Source organism: Corylus avellana, chromosome 5 (genome assembly GCF_965113065.1).
Source record: "Corylus avellana chromosome 5, dhCorAvel1.hap1.2, whole genome shotgun sequence".
Taxonomy (NCBI): Eukaryota; Viridiplantae; Streptophyta; class Magnoliopsida; order Fagales; family Betulaceae; genus Corylus; species Corylus avellana.
In genome coordinates, this window is record NC_142494.1 from 5,646,030 (window position 1) to 5,667,125 (window position 21,096).

Sequence of the window (21,096 nt, forward strand, 5' to 3'; positions counted from 1 at the left end):
TATCATGAGACGTAGGCGTCAAGCTCAACTCCCAAAAAGAAAAGGTAAAAAATTATGACAAAAAGAAGGGGCCTAGAGAGGTGACAGAAAGTAGGAGTCAAACGGAGATCCATTGGCAACGCAGTATGGAAGATTGGATGGAGACCCTGTGGGGACAGATAGACAGCCTCACGACCCAAATTGGCAACATGTGTGGTCCTAACGTTCATTGCCGGCAACCAACTCCATGGAGGAAGGCATGGATTGAGGCGAAGATTCCGCAACAGTCCAACTTTACCCTTATGCACAATCCTCAACCCCATCTACCAAATTCATATGATGTGGAAGAGGAAAGAGAACATGTTGATGAAGAGTTCCAGGAATCTGAGTTCCTTAATGAAGAGTTCAGGCATGAGGATGTTGAAGATCCTTTACAAGGATTCGTGGATTGGGATTCCCCACCAACCTATGATGACAATGTCAGTGAGATATATCCGAATAAAAGACCTTTGCCATCCGACCTAGAGGAAGAGTACAAAGAAGATGGGTTTTTTTCCATGTTTGACGGCCTCTACTCCGAAGAAGATGACCTATTGGAAGAGGAAGAACCCACGGATGGCATCGCAAATTATGAAGAGGTTGATGAAGACCCTCTAGGTGAAGTGCCTAATTTTAGCGATGAAGAATTAGGTTATGTTGATTTCCTTGGTGTAGACAAAATCTTGTCGGATTCTCATAACAATGACTATCATGAGTTTTATGCAGATGAGGAAAATTACATGTTCACAAGGGAAACAATGGCTGACCCATTCTTGAGTATCTTCATGGCACGTGGAAGGAAAAAGGAACGAGAGAAGTACGGCAAGCCCGAAGTATTGCCAAAAGGTGTGTGGGGCCTTCATGACAATCATCAAGGTATCTCGATGATGAAGAGCATCACATTTATTGTGGGGTGTTGCCTTGTCTTAATCTTGAGGAGAGGAGAATGAAATGAGTTGACGGGGCATTCGAAGGACCGTGGAAAGAACTGGCCGAATTCGAGGTCGAATTCTCTCCAATCTAGGGAGAATGATGCAAATCAAGAGGGTTTTTGGACTTGGTGTCCGGATAGGCTTCCCCATGTCCGGACAGGGCTGCAAAAGAAGGGTTACTAGAAACCCCGTCAGGATAGGGTCTCTATCTGTCCAGACAGGGGTGCGTTTTGGGAGTTATGGGAATTCCCGTCCGGACCGCTCTATGTTATTTTTATGCACATTTGTTTTGTTTACGTGTCCGGACACAGGGTATGTCCTGTTTGGACACCCTTCGTAGATTTACAATTATGAGTCTATTTTGTATTTTAATTAGGTTTAGGTGTCTTGGGACTATAAATACATGTTTATAGCTTCCAGAAATGCAGTTTATGTTTATTATTGTGTTTGTTTAATAAGAATTACTCAGACTTGAGTTTCTTCTTGATTTTCCTTCAAAACCTAGAGAGTATCTAACGTTTTAGAGAAGATTTCTTAGATCTTCTGATAGAATTAAAATCTAGAAATACCTATCCGATGCTTAATGTTGTCATTCACGCTGCATCAAATAGTAAAGACAAACTAAATGTTACAAGAAACTACTGATCTCAAATTAGCAATAAGATTAGCTAAACCCAAGATTAATGATGTTTTACTTATAATCAATCCTTGGTATAGACATACAAGCAGATACTTTTCCTGTTTTGACCAATTATAAGGCCATCCATCTTTGTATCCTTTTCCTGTTTTCCATCCTCTTCCATGTTGCATTCATGTGGCATATCCCTTGCTGCACCATCAGCAGCTGCAGGTATATATATTGGTGTCTATATCTTATTTATGGTACATGGGCATTGAATTCTGTTGACCGTTTTGCTCCTGAGTAGGCCATACAATGATCAGATTGATCTCTCATGTACCGTTTTAGTACCATTATTTTAAAAATAGATTTATGATTAGTTTGAGGATTGTTCATCTTACCTGTTTGCAAGTCTACTTAAAGACTGTTTATGTTAATAAAAATCATACATAAAATTATTTTCAAACTTTTCTTTGAAGGAGGCCAAATTTCCTGTAAGAACCTATATTACGCACGTACCATGAAATTGATCAATTGGTGGTCTAATATGACTGATTGAGTCGTGGTTACCTATTTTATGTACAAGTCAAGCCGTCCAACCAAAGAGCATTCCTATCATATACAAGTCATTAGGATGTACCTAAATGTGTATGATTAGTTTTTCTTTCCTTGTGTGGCTAAGCATCCCTGATTGAATTTCCCAAGCTAAATAGATTAATAGTAAACACTATTCCTATATGGATCTGCATGATTGACCTGCAACATCCATTGAATGATCCCCTAAAAACTTCAAGAAGTCGCCATAATTTTGGTGTCAGTTTTCAAAATAGTTTACGGTAATCTAGTTTTCTTCCATCAAGAAAAGCACCATATTTTCCGAGGATAATCTCTTCACCACTAAAAAGGTATATATGGTTACCCAGTTGAATGATAACAGTTCTCTTAACTAGACAGTGGAGGCTTGCTTGTTTTATTTAGAGAAGTCTTTGATATTTTGATTTGCAGATCCAGGTGGGGATGAATAGGTGCAGTAAATACTCCCTAGCCCAAAATAATAGACAATTAATCATCCTCAGTGGTGAAACTTTTTGTAATTAATCATTACATAATAACTAATCAAGCTGCAGCCTGGAGATTTTATGGAGAACAAAAAAATTGCAAGAGAAAGATATGGCAACTGTAAAACCTTCAAAAAATCCCAATATAACAATGGAATCCCCCATTTAACAATAAAGTGAGATACATCAGATACTGTAAAAGAACAATTACTATATATCTACCGAGGATTTGAGCAAAGTATTCTTTATCTACATCAGAATTCAAAAAATGGATAACCCTATTAGATTGAACTGTAATGTGAAATTCAACAGCTGCATCAAGTCATCTGGCTATACAAAACAGAAACTAACCTTCTGCAGCTTTTCAACAACTACTTCAAGTTTCCAATTATCAACAAAAACTAACATACAATAATGAGACAGCACTTCACAAATATATCTGCTGTGTAAGTAACGCAATTCTACCACTGAAAATGCAGATAAGAATGTAGTCATCAGGATTCAGTAGATAGTACAAGGCAAAAACTGTTCTGCAGGATGATACAGTCCATATAGGACAACGTGCAGCCGCCAAATCTGTCACCGCAAATTCGGCCAGTCACGATCCTGGAATAACACTCAAAGCAGCAAGAGAAGATTGTACAATGATGCAGCGGTGGAAAAGGAAAGATGTGCAGGCCACGGTTCTGCAGAAAAGGAAAATATTGGAGAAGATCCTCACTCAATGCAGACAGGAAAAGAAACTCAGCTCTACTTGACAAACAGATCGCAACTCTCAAACGAATTCAGTATACAAGGAATACCTTTGTCAAATATTCATGTGATTGGCAATCCCACATTGTCATACTCGCTGCATTTCTGCATATAATGATACGGCATTCTCTGTTTTAGTATCAAGAAAACAGTCTGTGAAATGTACTCTTCCACTGTTATTCAAATTGTTTTAAAAACTACCTCAGTTTTTCTGAGACAAAGAACTCATAATCTGGTGAATGCCATCACATTATTTTAGCGAACACAACCTCTAGCAAAAGGAATGCGTTTTCCTCTAGTGTTCTGAGTCTTTAATTCCTTGAGATTTGTAGAACCGTTGAAAGATGTTGATTCTTTCAAAGTAGTTTCAACAGGAATTTTGGGATTAAACCAGCATTCGGCCTGCAAAATGAAGCTTCTCAGGCATTATACCAACACAACATTTGCAAGTATAGTTTGCCAGAAGAAAAAAATAAGAATAGGAATTTGCTGAGAATAGGTTGTAGTAAAAGTGATGAAATAGTGCAGCAAGTCCAGAATTTGATTGTTGTTTCAAGGTTGTCTTGCACTTTACATTCCGACAATGTCACCACAAACTAAAAAAAAATTGTTAATACCCTAAAGAAAATGTTTGCACTTACCAAAATTTCTCTCTAGAAGTTGGTAAATGTAGCATATCACTACCCTAAAAATTTTTCAAAAAAAAAAAAAAAAAAGAAAAAAAAAAGAGACCTAAGAGAGACTAAAAATCAATTTTATTTTATTTAAAAAAAAATAAATGAAATTCATTGCTAAAACTAGGGGTAAAAATGAGGATGTGAATAATAGTTTTTGGTATTCGCGCGATTATTGCTGATTAATAAATGCTGTTATTATCCGTTATCCCTATATGAGATAATAAGTGTTTCGGACCTTAAAGTTGTAATTCTTGCTTCTAATAAACACAAAAGGCATTATCTATAGTTGAACATTATTATTTATAATTTCATATCATACTTGCTTATCATTTTGCCATGAAATTTTTATTTCATATATTATTTAACTTCGTATATCATATATTTATAGTTGGTAACACGAAAAAAAATACTTGAAAAAATAGTAATAATAAATTTATAACATATAAAGCAATTCAATCAAAAAAATTAGAAAAGTTTCTTGGCTGTGAAATTCAACAACATTACAAATCTAGCAAATAAAAAAAAATAAAAAATAAAAAAAACATAAATTACAAATCCAGCAAACATAAAAAAAGTAATAAAAAAAATAAAAAAATAAAAAAAAGTTGTTGTAAGGTATGACTTTGAGACAGTGGCGGAGCCAGGATGTTCACTCTGGGGGTCAAAATTTTGTTTATGAATAAAAAAATAAAATTAATTAAAAATATTAAAATATATATATATATATATATATATAAAATGATTTTTTTAGTCTCCTTTTTGTGCTTTGCAAGTTGCACACATGTTAGCATGTATCAAGCTTGTCTTCTTCTATACTTTAAGAAAATTATTGGGGTCTCCAAGAGATAGCTTAATCGGCTGAGAGCACGCCTAATGAAGCGGAGGTCACTAGTTTAAATCATCCTCCCCCTCTTGTGTGGACATGTATATATATATATATTGGGAAGAGTTGAACATGTGAACAAGACTTCATAATTTTATTAAGATTTTTTGGTCTCCTTGTGCTTTGTAAGTTGCACGTTGTACCTTTTTTATTTTATTTTATTTTTCTCTTGCACGCGTGTACCTTATCTTCTTCCATAGTTTATGGAAAATATTGGGAACAGCATCATCTTCAACCTTTTGTTCTTCTACAACTACAAATCTACAAGTTTCAAGTTATAATGGTTAAAGTTGACTCAACTGCATCATCTTCAACCTTTGGTCGAGGAGGGCATTTGCCCTCAAGAGTTGCTGAGGGGGGCATAACCAGTTGTTGAGGGGGGAATAATCTTAGCTGAGGGGGATATAAGATAAAATTTTACGTAGGTAAGGAGAATTTTTAGGAGTTGAGGGGGGCTCAACTCCCATGGCTCCCCCCTGCTTTGAGATGATAGTAGAAAAACACGTAACATAACCTATAGGTCAGAAACTTATCAAATCTAACACGAAATCCTTTTAGTGATTTTATATATATAAAGGGAATGAGAATAGTGGTCATATGTTATTTTACAATATCAATTTAAGGCGGGTTTAGGAAAATACATGTCAAATTCGCATAACAGTTGCCTCATGAGTACGCTGAGTTTTTTTTTTTTTTTTTTTTAGTTCAGTAGGTAATAGTTTGAAAGAAGTAGGTTGACTTTTCCGACAAATAGTTTGCTGCCAACAAAATGGGACACCACGACAACTAATCGTTCATTGGCGTAGTAGTCAGTTGACTTTACGAACTTCCTCTCGCACAAGGAAGCGAAATGAGTATTTAGCCCCATTCCTGGATTCTCTTCTCTCAAGCCACTCTGCAAAAATTATTTGCAGCCATGGATACCAAGAAGAATCCATGGCTCATGCTTTCTCTTGTCTTCCTCGGCTTATCTATCAACAACCATCTTTCCCTTGGAGCTGACACCATCTCTGCCAACCAATCTCTCTTTGGTGACCAAACCATTGCCTCTGCAGGTGGGAGCTTTGTACTGGGTTTCTTCCAAACAGGTAACTCTTCTAACTACTATATAGGCATGTGGTACAGTCTCAACAAAGTCTCAACCAAAACCATAGTTTGGGTGGCAAACAGAGATAAACCAGTCTCTGATATAAGTTCTATATTAAGAATCTCGGGTGGTAATTTGGTTCTCTTCAATGAGTCCCAAATCCCAGTTTGGCCCACAAATTTGACTACCAACACTTCAAGTCCTATAGAAGCTGTTCTTCTAGATGAAGGAAATCTTGTTGTGAGAGATGGGTCTAATTCATCGCAATATTTATGGCAAAGTTTTGATCACCCAGCTCATACATGGCTTCCTGGTAGTAAGATTGGATTCAACAAAACTACCAATGAAAACCAACACCTCATTTCACGGAAGAATGAGGAGGATCCTACAACAGGGCTCTTAAATCTTCAGGTAGAGGCAAATACCAGTTTGTATATTATTATGTGGAATAGGTCCATTCAGTATTGGACTAATGGAGCTTGGGATGGGAAGATTTTTAGCTTAGTTCCTGAAATGAGGGCCAATTATATCTACAACTTCAGTTATGTTAACAACACAAATGAGAGTTATTTCACCTATTCTCTTTATAATCCTTCCACCATTTCTCAATTTGTGTTGGATGTTTCGGTGCAGATTAAGCAACTAACATGGTTAGCAAATACCAATCGGTGGAATTTGTTTTGGGTTCAACCGAAAACACAATGCGAGGTTTACGCTTTTTGCAGAGCTTTTGCTATCTGCAACCAAAATTCCTTGTCTTTTTGTAGCTGTTTGACAGGTTTTGTTCCTAAGTCGCAGAACGAATGGAATTTGTTCGAGTATTCTGGTGGGTGCATGAGGAGAACTACTTTACAGTGTGAGAATACCAATCTTACTAATAGGTAGGCGGACAGGTTCTTTCCAATGCCTAGCATGGCATTGCCTGTACAACTGTTAGGGGTGAACACCAATTTCAGATGCTTAGTGGAATTAATCTACCCCTCTTTGTGCAAATTAAATAGTAACACAGTAGCAAAATAATAATCAAGCGAACTCACAAGCAAGACACCAAGATTTTTACGTGAAAAACTCTCTAATGCGAAGGTAAAAACTACGGGACCTAGTCCAATTAAATCTTTCACTATCAACAACAATGAGTTTACAATTATCTTTCCTAGAGAAATATCTAGAGGTTATCACCACATTAAGAATACATGTATTCTTGGATTAAACATAAAATCATCACCCTAAAGTGGATTTCAACAAGAATAAAGAAAGATCTCACCAAGTAGGTATTAGCAACCAAGCGATTGGAGAGGAATTCCAACGATCGACACCAATCAATACATAGCACTCGTCGTCAGGAGCAACACTCTAAAATTGCATCAAGATCGAACCACAAACGACCTTCCAATCTCTGATGGATGTGAAAAAGCGTAACCCTTTTTCTTCTTTTTTTTTCTTTTTCTTTCTCTCTCTGCGCCACACTCTTTCTTTCTTCTCCTTATTTTTCTCTTCTTTTTGTCTCTTAGTCTCCTAGTCTCACCTGAACACAAAAGCACAAAGTGCTTTTCCTTTTATATTGCACACAAAGGGTTTCAACCCTTTGTGCTTATCCACGTGGGTTGGTCCCCACATAAAGAGGGACAACCCCAACAAATCTCCCCTTTCCGATTATGTGGGGGACTCCACTAAGCCCGTCGCGCTTCTGCAAATTTCAAGCTTTTGCATAGGCAATGGTTTTGTCATCATATCGGACTCATTGTCATCAATATGGATTTTCTCAATCTGTAACAGCTTATCCTCCAGTGCATCACGAATCCAATGACACTTAACATCGATATGTTTCGATCTTGAATGGAAAGTTGAATTCTTACTGAGATGGATGGCACTCTGATTGTCACAATAAAGCACATACCTCTCTTACTGTAGACCCAATTCTTGTAAGAACTTTTCATCCATAACAATTCCTTGGCCGCTTCAGTGATAGCAATGCACTCTGCCTTTGTGGTAAACAAAGCAACACACTTCTACAATCTGGACTGCCATGACACTGCTCCCCCTAAATAAGTAATCGGGTATCCTGAAGTAGATTTTCTAGAATCAATATCCCAAGCCATATCTGCGTCTGTAAACCCATAAAGCACTTATTGACCACTGCCGAAGCACAAACATACTCTCGAAGTACCTCTAAGATACCTGAGAATCCATTTCACAGCTGCCCAATGTTCTTTGCTAGGATTAGAAAGGAACCGAGTGACAACTCCAATTGCATGAGCGATATCAAGCCTCGTACACACCATCGTGTATATCAAGTAACCCACGACTAACGCGTAAGGCACTTTCTTCATTTCACCTTTTCCTTTCTCACTTGTAGGACTTTGTTTTGAACTCAACTTCAAATAACTTGCAAGTATAGAGCTCACCGGTTTTGCCTTGCTCATGTTGAACTTATCCAATACCTTCTCGATATAGCTCTCTTGTGATAGCCACAATTTTCCTTTGTTCTTATCACGAGAGATCTTCATACCAAGGATTTGTTTTGCGGGTCCCAAGTCCTTCATAGCAAAGGACTTACTCAATTCTTTCTTCAGTCTGTCAATTTTACTAGTGTCATGACAAACAATCAACATGTCGTCCACATATAGCAAGAGAATAATAAATTCTTCATCAGAGAATTTCTTCACAAACACACAATGATCTGATGTAGTTCTGTCATACCCATGATCAACCATAAAGGAATAAAACTTCTTATACCACTGTCTCAGTGCAAGCTTGAGTCCGTACAAGCTCTTTTTCAACCGACACACTAAGTGTTCTTTGCCTTTAGCTATGAACTCCTCTGGTTGTTCCTTATAAATTTTTTCGCCCAAGTCACCATGAAGGAAAGCAGTCTTTACATCAAGCTGTTCGATCTTCAAATTCATTTTGGCTGCCAAACTCAAAACAACTCTGATAGAAGACATATTTACCACGGGTGAGAAAATTTCATCAAAATCAATGCCTTTCTTTTGACCGAACCCCTTTACAATTAGTCGCTCCTTGTACCTTGGCTGTGATCTGTTTGGTTCAATCTTGCATCTGAACACCCATTTATTCTTGAGTGCTCTCTTGCCCTTAGGCAGTTCCACCAAATCATATGTGTGATTCTCATGCAAGGATTTCATCTCGTCTTGCATGACTTCTAACCATTGATTTTTCTGGTCATGTAGCATAACCTCTTGATAACTTTCTAGCTCTCCCCCATCAAAAAGTAACACATACTCATTAACTGAATACATTTTGGAAGGCTGTCGATCTCTGGTAGATCTCGTCAATTGAATCTCAGCGACTGGTTCTAAAGAAGTTGCTCTGGGTGCTCTTCTAACTCTACATTATCAATTGCAGGCTCACCATTTTCACCAACTGTATTAACATATTCTTCTTGTACATCTCCCATGTGTTCATTATGCATCACACAAGGAGGAATAACTGGATCCAAATCAACACAATATTCACTGAGAGATTCTGCCTTTTTCTGATCTAAGTCTTCAATGGTTTGATCTTCAAAGAATACGACATCTCTGCTTCGTATGATTTTATTATTAACTGGATCCCACAATCAGTAACCAAACCCCTCGTGCCCATAACCCGTGAAGATACATTGTTTGACTTTGCTATCAAGCTTTGACCTCTCATCTCTAGGAATATGGATGAATGCACTGCAGCCAAACACTCTCAAATGCTCAAAAGAAACATCTTTCCATGTCCAAACTCTTTGAGGAATGTTACCATCCAAAGGAACTGAAGGAGAAAGATTTATCAAGTCAACTATTGTCCTTATTGCCTCACCCCAAAAATGTTTAGACGATTTTACATGAGAGAGCATACACCTGATTCTCTCACAGATGGTTCTGTTCATTCTCTCTGCTACGCCATTATGCTGCGGGGTCTTGGACACAGCTTTCTCAAGCCTGATCCCATGAATACCGCAATACTCTTCAAACGGTCCTCTGTATTCACCACCATTGTCTGCACAGACGTATTTTAACTGCCTTCCAGTTTCTCTTTCAACCTTTATATGAAAAACTTTGAACACACCCAATACCTGATATTTGGTTTTCAAAGCAAACACCCATACCTTTCTAAAGTGGTCATCAATAAAAGTCACATAATAAAGAGTACCACCTAGAGTTTGTGTTCATAGTGCAGACATCAGTGTGAACTAAATCAAGAATATTAGACTTTCTCGATGAAGATGATTTTTTAAATGAAACTGTTCTTTGTTTTCCAACAAGACAATGAGTACATGGCGTTAGTGACATACCTTTATTATTAGGTAAGAGCTGTTCCTTGGCGAGAATCTGAAGTCTCTTCTCACTCATGTGACCAAGCCTCTTGTGTTATAGCTGAGTGGAGTTTTCATTCTCAACAACAATCGCTTCATCCTTGACTAGTCTTGCAGCTGTCTTATAGAGAGTGTTGGTCCTCTTTCTCTTGGCTAAGATAAGAGAACCCTTGCTCAGTTTTCACTGTCTACCTCCAAGGTAATTGTGGTAGCTTTCATCATCAAGTTTCCTAATAGAAATCAAGTTGAAGTGCATTTCAGGAACATGTCTAACATCCTTGCGAACCAATTTGCACCCAATGTTGGTTTCCAGCTGTATATCTCCGATGCCCACAACTTTACACTTTGCTTCATTTCTCATCCTGACCCAACCAAAATCGCCACTGGAATAGGAGGAGAAGAAATCTCTATGTGGAGTAATATGAAAAGATGATGCTATATCAACTACCCACATAGATTCATCACATGCAAGATTAGCATAAGCTTCATCAAAAGCAAATACCACATCACCATCAGATGCAACTGCTGCACTGTCTTTTTCTTCTTGACGTTCTTCATCTTTTCCTTTCAACTGTTCCCTTTTAAACTTTTTGCAATCTTGTCTTAGATGCCTAGGCTTGCCACAGTGAAAACATTTTATGTCTATTTTTGAATAGGACTTTCCTCTTGACTTGTCACGACTGTCATACCTGTGAGGTTTTCTACTTTTACTTCTCTCCCGCCTTTCTATAACAAGTTCCTTTGAATGAGAAAAAATACCTTGCTCTTTTCTTCTTGCCTCTTCATTGAACATGCTGTCTTTTACCATACCCATAGGTATCACACCATTGGGAGCCGAATTACTGAGCGACACTACCAAGGTTTCCCAATTGTCTAGCAAAGAACTTAATACAAGTAACACTTGCACCTCATCATCTAGTGCAAATTTCTTGGTAGACAACTCATTCAACAATCCCTGAAAATTACTTAGATGCTCCGTAACACTATGCCCATCTTTGTACTTCAAATTCACAAGCCTTCTTATCATAAAGGCTTTGTTTTGAGCAGTCTTTCGTTCATAAAGACTCTCTAACTTCTGCCAAAGATTATAAACATCAACTTTTTTAGCTACGTGATGAAAGATACTTTGATCAACCCACTGCTTAATATATCCAACGGCTTTCCTATTCAATTTCTTCTAATCATCGTTGGTTGCAGCAACTGGTTTGACACCTTTCAACTCAATGGGGTCAAACAATTCCTTGTAATACAAAATATCTTACATCCTAGTCTTCCAAATTAAATAATTGGAAGCTGTGAGTTTAACCATGCTGTTAGATGACTCTTCCATTTAATTCATACAAGAACTCCACACGAACAATGAACCAAAGGCTCTGATACCACTTTGTTAGGGGTGAACACCAATTTTAGATGCTCAACGGAATTAATCTACCCCTCTTTGTGCAAATTAAATAGTAACACAGTAGCAAAATAATAATCAAGCAAACCCACAAGCAAGACACCAAGTTTTTTACGTGAAAAACCCTCTAATGCAAAGGTAAAAACCACGGGACCTAGTCCAATTAAATCTTCCACTATCAACAATAATGAGTTTACAATTGTCTTCCCTAGAAAAATATCTAGAGGTTATCACCACATCAAGAATACATGCATTCTTGGATTAAACATAAATTCATCACCCTAAAGTGGATTCCAACAAGAATAAAGAAAGATCTCACCAAGTAGGTATTAGCAACCAAGCGATTGGAGAGGAATTCCAACGATCGACACCAGTCAATACGTAGCTGATGTAGCGGAAGACTAAGGTAACTAATCAAAGAGCAGAGTCTTTGATTTTGCAAGGAGAAGCGTCTTCGTCTTCTACCCAAAAAGATAAAACAAGCCCACAGGCTAAAAGAAAAATAAAACTCCGCAGAGTATTTGAGAGAGAATTCTCTGATTTTATAATAATTCCATTGATTGAGTTTTACATAATAAGCTAGCCTATTTATAGAAGAGAAATCCTTGGAGAAAAAGTAAACCTACTTCTAGTAGAGAAAGTAAATCTAATCTTAGTAGGAAAGTAAACATAATCCTAGTAGGGAAAGTAAACATAATTCTAATAGGAAAAGTAAATATACTCCTAGTGGGAAAAGGATTAAAAGTAAACTATTTATTCTTGGGGGTGAGGACACACATGTCCTACATCAGTACCACTCGTCGTCAAGAGCAACACTCTAAAATCAAAATCGAACCACAAAAAACCTTCCAATCTCTAACGGATTTGAAAAAGCGTAACCATTTTTCTTCTTTTTTTCTTTTGCTTTCTCTCCCTGCGCCGCACTCTTTCTTTCTTCTCCTTATTTTTCTCTTCTTTTTGTCTGTTAGTCTCCTAGTCTCACGTGAACACTAAAGCACAAAGTGCTTTTCTTTTTATATTGCATACAAAGCGTTTCAACCCTTTGTGCTTATCCACGTGGGTTGGTCCCCACATAAAGAGGGACCACCCCAACAACAACCAAAGTCTGTTGAGGTTGGAAATGCTGCAGAATGTGAATCCACCTGCTTGAATAACTGCTCTTGCACTGCTTATGCTTATGAAATCAATAATTGTTCAATTTGGGTTGGAGATCTCTTGAATCTGCAAGAACTCTCAGGAGATGATTCTAATGGGAGAACTCTGTATCTCAAACTTGCAGAGTTCTCAAGTAAAAAGAATAATAAGGGTATAATTGTTGCGGGCTCAGTTGCAGCAGTTCTGCTAGGCCTTTTTGTGGTTGTAATCCTTAGAGGGAGAAGGAGAGCTGTTGGGACAGGAAAGACAGTAGAGGGTTCATTGGTGGCATTTGGGTACAGAGATTTGTAAAATGCGACCAAGAATTTTTCGGACAAGTTGGGGGGAGGAGGCTTTGGTTCTGTTTTCAAAGGGACGTTATCTGATTCAACAGTCATAGCAGTCAAAAAACTTGAAAGCATCAGCCAAGGAGAGAAGCAATTCCGCACATAAGTCAGTACAATCCAACAAGTAAATCTTGTTCGGCTTCGCGGGTTCTGCTCTGAAGGTACTAGAAAGTTGCTGGTCTATGATTATATGCCAAATGGCTCTTTAGAATCTCAACTTTTCCATCATGAGTTTTTGGACTGGAAAACAAGATACCGGAGTGCTATAGGAACAGCTAGAGGGTTGGCTTATCTCCATGATAAGTGCAGAGAGTGCATCATACACTGTGACATAAAACCCGAGAACATTCTTCTAGATGCTTATTTGTGTCCAAAAGTGGCAGATTTTGGCCTGGCAAAGCTTGTTGGGCGGGAATTCAGCCAAGTCCTGACAACCATGAGAGGCACAAGAGGTTATCTTGCTCCTGAGTGGATTTCAGGGGTGCCCATTACAGCCAAGGCCGATGTTTACAGCTATGAAATGATGCTTTTCGAATTTGTCTCAGGAAGGAGAAACTCTGAGCCATCTGCAGATGGCAAAACTGGATTCTTCCCAGCTCGGGCTGCAACCCTCATAGCTGAAGGGGGCGATGTCCTTAGCCTATTAGATCCCAGGTTAAAGGGAATCGCTGATGTAGTAGAGCTCACAAGAGTTTGTAAGGATGCTTGTTGGTGCATCCAAGATGATGAACTAAGAGGCCGCCGATGGGTCAGATAGTTCAAATCCTTGAGGGAGTTTTAGATGTGAATCTGGCCCCGATTCCAAGATCTCTCCTACTGTTTGCTGACAACCAGGAGAACATAGTTTTCTTCACAGAGTCATCCTCTCAGTCGAAAAGAAATAAATAATAAACACTGTTCCTATATTGATCTGCATGCTCGATCTGCAACATCCATTGAATGATCCACTAAAAGCTTCAAAAAGTAGCCACAATTTTGGTGACAGTTTTAAAAATAGTTTACTGTAATCTAATTTTCTTTCATTAAGAAAAGAAGCATATTTGCCGGGGACAATTCTCTTCACCCCTAAAAAAAGCATGGTTACCCTAAATAATTCTCTTGCCGGTATTATTTAGAGAAGTCTTTGATATTTTGATTTGCAGATCCAGGTGGGGATGAATAGGTGCAGCAAATACTCCCCTAACCCCAAAATAATAGACAATCATCCTTAGTGGTGAAACTTTGAGTTTGTAATAAATCATTATATAATAACCAATCAAGCTGCAGCCTGGTGATTTTGTGGAGACAATAATAATAATAATAATAATAATAATAATAAATTGCTAGAGAAAGATATGGCAACTGTAGAACCTTCACAAAATCCAATATTCCAATGAAATCTCCAATTTAACAAAAAAAAAAAAAAAGAAGGTGAGATATATCTGATACTGTACAAGAACAATTACTATATATCTACTAATGTGAAAATCAACAGCTGCATCAAATCATCTAGCTATACAAAACTGAAACTAACCTTCTGCAGCTTTTCAACAACACTACTTCAAGTTTCCAATTATCAACAAAAAACTGACATACAGTAGTAAGGCCACTAGGGGTGGGCACGGGTCGGGGCGGGGCGGGTATCCGGATTTTTCTCACCCGCCCCGCACAGTGCGGGTTCTGGAAATCCCAACCCGCCACCCGAGCACAATGAAGAATATCCGCGCGGGTTCGGGTGTTGCGGGGCGGGGTAGATCGGGTCGGGTTGTGCGGGTTTGGCGGGTTGTGCGGGTTGGGTTCTCTCTTCCTCAGATCGATCCTCTCCTTTCTTTCCTCTGCAGGTTTCTTCTCCTCCTAAACAAACACAAGTTACACAACCCCTACATCAAAGCCCTTGAATCAAACCTAAACCAAAGAACTTGAAATTAAATCTGGATGAGGGAGAAAAAAACATGAAATCTGGACCAAGAACTTGAGATCTCTTGAGAGAGAGAAAAAAACCTGGATCGTGGTCTAGAGGTGGGAGCGGCGCAGTAGCCGGTGGCCTGAGGATGTCGAGCGGCGGCGTAGACGAAGAGAGAAGCAGACGAGAGATGGAGAGAGAGTCGCTGATGAGAGAACAGACCATCGAGAGAGCAAGAGAGACCATCGAGAGTAGGAGATGGAGAAACGGCGCAGGAGAAAAGAGAGGAGAAAGGAGAAACGGCGCAGATGTGAGAGAAGAGAGAGAGGAGAAACGGCGCAGGAGAAAAATGATGTAGGGTTAGGGTTTTTTCCTTTTATACTTAAGTGGGCCTGGGCGGGGCGGGGCGGGGCGGGGCGGGTACCCGCAAGGAAAAAATTTCAAAACCCGCAACCCGCCCCGCCCCGCGCGGGTTGGGAAAAATCCACCCGTACCCGCAAAAAAACACTTAAAATCCGCGCGGGGCGGGGCGGATCGGGGCGGGGCGGGGCGGGTTTGCGGGTTGGGCGGGTTTTTGCCCACCCCTAAAGGCCACCCTAACAGTTGTAACTTGCCTTTTTTCCTACCGCACTTTACAAAACTATCTGCTGTGTAAGTAACGCAGTTCTACCAAAGGAATGCAGAAAAGAATGTGCTCATCAGTTTTTCCGAGAACTAAAGAACTCATAATCTGGCTGCCGGTTGAATGCCATCACATTATTTTTGCGAACACAACCTCTAGCAAAAAGTAATGCATTTTCCTCAAGTGTTCTGAGTCTTTCCTTGAGAATTTCAGAACCGTTGGAAGGTGTTGATTCTTTCAAAGTAGTTTCAACAGGGATTTTGGGATTAAACCAGCATTCACCCTGCAAAAGGAAGCTTGTCACATTTCTCACCAACACATCATTTGCAAGTAAACTTTGCCAGAAGAAAAAATAATCATAAGAATTAGCATAGAAGAGAAGCTCTAAACAATTTTCACATTCTTCACAGGAGCACTAAAATGTTTTAGTCAGATATGATAAACTGAGAGAAGCACCAACTTCCATATATTAAATTTAAATGCTGACAACAAAAGCACTTACATTCAAAAGGAAAATATGGTGTAATTTAGAGTAGATAAAAATAAAAATGTCAATAACCAAATACTAATGTTCTACGAATGATCTCTCCCCCCCTCAGTTCAGAACGCTACCCCCATGGAAGTGGATTCCCTTCCATGAGATAAAACGTTCCTCACAGCCTTCAATATATAAGTTTCCATTCTTTAAAGTGCTTATTAGCGTATTAATATCTCGCACCATTTTAGTTTCTCGGCTCTATAGAGAAATTAGCATATTCAATCATTCATGGTTTTTAATTGCTCATACCAAGAAATTTAATCCCTTACAATCATTGAAGTCTTATGTATCAAGAAAGTTAAATCCTGGTGAAAAGATTCCAGTGTGCAAGATATGTTTCAACTCTTTACCTGTGTATTGTAGCTTTGCAATCCTAACACAGGGGAGACAATGCAGAATGCGTCCTTATTCAGAGAATCACTTAAAATGTGTCTCTGGACCAGATGTCCTAGTGAATGGAAAGTCAAAAATGATGCACGGAAGTTCCCTTCTGGAATTCGATATATCGGATACCAGGCCACTGAAAACCTGAAACCATTGATCCAAGTTTTGCAAATAAGCTAAGATCAGTGATGAAAAAGAAAGAAAAAAGAGTATACATACAATAACTAGAATTATTTTGGTACTCACCAAGATGCAGGATGTAGTTCTTGAAGATTCATTAGTTCTAGATTTGAAGGGTCACCATATATTTGACGACTAGAAGTTCCAATATCAACAAGCTCTACAATTCTGCAATAATCAAGAAATTGACCTTCAATGTGTAATTAATACTAGGTTGCAGAATTAGCCCACAATAGCAATCACAAATCCTCAGAATATATAACTCTAATCAGTATAGCTTCTTACGTGATTTCTCAAGTCAATATAACTAGGTTGCAGAACAATTTCTTATTAGAAAGCACAAGTAATGACCACAAATTTAAACCCATCAATTGATTAAACCAGTAATCAGCATTTTCTTGTTGAGTTGCAGATGTGAGAGCAATACAATATTTTATGCAGAAAAAAGGAGGAAAATAGTGTTGCAAGCACATACTTCTCGTGGAGAGGCTTTCGATATTGTGGCTGGTCAGATTCAAAAAATTCAAATACGAGCTCAGTATCAAATGAGGCAGATAAAGTATCTAAATTCGAACTATCACTTTCTTTACATGGGGAAACCTTTGACGAACTGACAGGTTCCTGAACTGAGTCAAAGTTCCGAGCTGGTTCCATATGCTCATTCGAATTGCAATTAACCTCAACAACTTCTGAATGTTTGGCAAACAATGTTTTTGGAAAAGAGAAGTGTGGTCCAACTTCTCCTTTGTCCTGCATTTCGAGGTTGGTGTGTTCTCTACTTTTATCAGAATATTCAGGGAGATGTCGGTAGCCAAACAACTGAACGGCTGAAAGGAAAGGGACAAAATGAGCATGAAAGGATATGGAATCACTATGCAAGCCATTCAAATTCTGAAGATCTTCTGCCTTGACTTCCAAACCATAATTCCCAGGTTTCTCATACCAGTTCCAAACAACATGTAGTGATACATTTGGAGCCTGATGCTTGCAGAGGAGACTATGAGACAGCTGTTTATCTATGCAAACAGCACATTTCTCATACGCACACGAAGAAGAGATAACTGGAGCAAATGAATGGATGAGTCTTTCAAATTCTGCAAGTGGATAGCCCATCACATAGTGAATGCCCTCCGATGCTAGTTGCAATTGGTAAGCCGCCTTTAAAGCTTCTGAAGCCATATGTGAGCCTATTAAGACTCTTGGATTTAACTTTTTTTTTTCACCATATATTACTGAATCTTTTATACTTTCAACTTTCTGACCATCTACTTCGGCAGTGGCACTTTCTGAGATACGGGACTCACCAGCAGAACTAGTCTGTTTCAGAAGCCTGGATCTCTTTGTACCAACAGGAACCCATTTCTTTCCAATTGCTCCATTTTGCCTATATTTATCTTCATTATGAAATTTCAAATGTGAGCACATATCACTGTCTATGGATGCAGAAAAAAACCTACTTACTACTTCTTCCGTCATTGGAATCTTCATGCAATTGTATGGATGGAAATCATTTAGCACATGTTGACCTGGTATATTCCAACTTGTCGAGCGAGGTACATTTTGCTGTAAGACAGGCGAAAAGGCAGGAAATGAATTTAAACAGTTTGAACCATAAGATACAGCGAGCTGGCTATTATAAATGGTTCTTTGTGCAGCATTACCATTTTTGTACTGATAAAGTTCATAAGGAACCTGTGATGATTCTTTTTGAAGTGGAACAGACTTATCATGAAGCCTAAAGAAGTTTCCTCCATAGCCTCCCTGTCCTTTCTTTCTGTTGCAGTAGTTCTCATGTCTAAATGAATTATATGATTTTGATCTCTCCCAGTCAGTTCCTAAGGCACCCGGTTGGCTTGACCATGAGACATATTTATGAAATCCCCCATTCAACCTCTGCTGAGTAGCCAATTGAGAAGAATCAACTATTACTCCACCATTGTTTACCATCTTTTTCATTCCATGTGCAGTATTGCTGTAGCCTGGAGGGAAATTTAAGTGACTGGGTAACAATCCTCTACTTGAAAGTGAATTACGCTTGACCCAAAGATTCTTCTCTAGCAGGCCAATATCCCTCTCCACATAATAAAAATTTGATCTCTTTTTCACGTAGGTTTGTGCTCCCTTGGCATTCATCTTATTCTTCTTCCAGCCTAAGTGGCTATTTTCCCTTCCAATCCGAGTAGAGATATGACAGTTAGTTTTGTGTACTACATCACTTTGAGAAGCCAAATCATTAATTGGGGTGATACCACGAAGATTCCAGGCAGTCTGAGACCGGCCAAAGGTATTGGTAACTCCACGGTTGCAACCAGTGCAATCTTTGGCCTTACAAGACTTGCATTGAGATAGAACTCTGGGAGACTGGTTCTCCAGAAAACAATTCTTGCTTACTTCTTCAGGCTCGTGCTTGCTGGATTCTGAACCCACACAGCAGATGTTGGACCCAGAGTTACTTTGATTCCACGTAGCAGCAGGTAAATAATTTCCAGTAAGATCAGGAATTCTGACATTGGAATATTCAGGAAGATTCTTGCCATTGGGAGCACTCGGATCTTTACAAACTACAGACATACATGGTGCACATTGAGGGTTGACACCTGCAGATGGGAGATCATTCTTCAAGCCTTTCACGTAGTTAGTTGGGGTTTCCCCTGATGGCTGACAAGATGCCATTGCGCTGTCTAAACCACATTTTCTTAGTCCTGTACCATCAACAGTCTTATCGTTCAAACTTTTAGTTGACTTGCCTTTTTTCTTCTTCTTCTTCTTGGAAATGTTTCCAAAAAGCATCTCTGTCCTTGGAGAATCAGCAAATATATCCACCTCACTGTTCATGCTGGCAGAGTTCTCCTTTAAAGAACTAAAAGGGTCACCACCACAAGCCAACTGCAATGCTCTATCAGATCTCCACTTCTCTGTATGCTTCACATAAGATAAAGCCATATGTCTTGACTGCTCCAAAACCTGTGACAAATTTATTTCACCAAGAACAGAACGATTTAGAGGAAATGAAGAACCAGAACCACTGTCTCCCATCAAATTTTTCTGCTCAATATGTTGAACCAATTCCCCTGAAAGCGCCATTTCCGGGTAAATCATTTATGTATAAAATTTTCATTAAGCATTGATGACTAGTACCAGAGCAAGAAACCTGCAAGAAAACTTGTACTGGAAACACAAATGGAAAGTTCACACCAAAAAAGAACATCAACTCAAACAAGAATCCCCAAATTGGTTCAGGGTAAAGCAAACAGAATACGACATAAAGAATCTTTATGACGACTTTGACTCAGTTAACGAAAAAGATTATGCGTAGGAAAATGCATGGTGGAGTAATAGTTGATTCTTCTCAATTGGCTACTCAGCAGAGGTTGAATGGGGGATTTCATAAATATGTCTCATGGTCAAGTCAACCGGGTGCCTTAGCAACTGACTGGGGGAGATCAAAATCATATAATTCATTTAAGCATGAGAACTACTACAACAGAAAGAAAGGATGGGGAGGCTATGGGGGAAACTTCTTTAGGCTTCATGATAAGTTTGTTCCACTTCAAAAAGAATCATCACAGGTTCCTTATGAACTTTATCAGTATAAAAATGGTAATGCTACACAAAGAATCCAGGCCCAGTTGAATCATCACAGGTTCGAACAATTATTAATCCACCACCATAAAGAATCTTTTTCCTACTCATATGAAGTAGAATTTCAGCAACAAACATCTCATAAAGCGATCATACATCTTATGCAATGCACTCTTGTATCTACACTAGTCCATATGCCTCTATAAACAAAACCCAGAAATTTTTTCACCACAAAACATTTCTTCTGACCTAATGTGGCTCAAACCCTAGAGTACTATACCACAATAACATACACACAAACATATAAGCACACACACAAAAATTTTACAAATTTGTGCCCATGTGATACCCAAGAATCCAAAATTAAAGAAAATAATATCAAAGCAAAAAAAGATAGACCCAGAATTTCACTTTCATTCAAAGAAGCCCTAACATACACAAATAAACATGGGTTTTCAATAACATGTGTCGAAAAAACTAAAAATGGAAATCAAAAGAAAAGAAGAGAAAAAGAAAGAGAAAATGTTCAGCGAAGAAACAAGAATAGTAGACATAAGAGGTTACTATCAACCACACATAGCATTGAATTAGATAATAAACGAAAAGATTAGCAAAAAAAATGCAGAGAAAGTACCTGAGAGAAGAGAGAGCGCGCGCAGAGAGAATATGAAAAGCAAATAATGGGCCCTTTTTTT

General features: G+C 38.6%; 1 protein-coding gene and 1 pseudogene across 2 annotated transcripts; one reads left to right on the top strand and one right to left on the bottom strand.

Annotated features, from left to right (window-relative positions):
* Positions 1-5,838: 5,838 nt before the first annotated feature.
* Positions 5,839-14,101, top strand: LOC132181704 (G-type lectin S-receptor-like serine/threonine-protein kinase At2g19130 pseudogene; annotated as a pseudogene).
* Positions 14,102-15,793: 1,692 nt separating this feature from the next.
* Positions 15,794-21,096, bottom strand: LOC132180275 (uncharacterized). 2 transcript variants are annotated; one of them, XM_088516204.1, is made up of 5 exons: positions 21,036-21,096; positions 17,295-19,987; positions 16,886-16,987; positions 16,606-16,783; positions 15,794-16,000 (listed from the first exon to the last, which is right to left on the bottom strand). In XM_088516204.1, the coding sequence occupies exons 2-5, from the start codon at positions 19,916-19,918 to the stop codon at positions 15,794-15,796; spliced, it is 3,111 nt and encodes a 1,036-aa protein (XP_088372330.1). In that variant the 5' UTR covers positions 19,919-19,987; positions 21,036-21,096. The 2 variants fall into 2 exon arrangements, with proteins under 2 accessions (XP_088372330.1, XP_059449017.2); XM_059593034.2 differs by lacking the exon at positions 21,036-21,096 and having other exon boundaries at positions 17,295-21,008.

Excerpts from the sequence above, each read along its gene's own strand:
- LOC132180275 (XM_088516204.1), bottom strand. The coding sequence starts at position 19,918 with ATGATTTACCCGGAAATGGCGCTTTCAGGGGAATTGGTTCAACATATT. Across the intron at positions 16,784-16,885 it reads GAACTACATCCTGCATCTTG|GTTTTCAGTGGCCTGGTATC; the intron begins GTGAGTACCAAA and ends CAATGGTTTCAG. Across the intron at positions 16,001-16,605 it reads TGCAAAGCTACAATACACAG|GGTGAATGCTGGTTTAATCC; the intron begins GTAAAGAGTTGA and ends TTCCTTTTGCAG.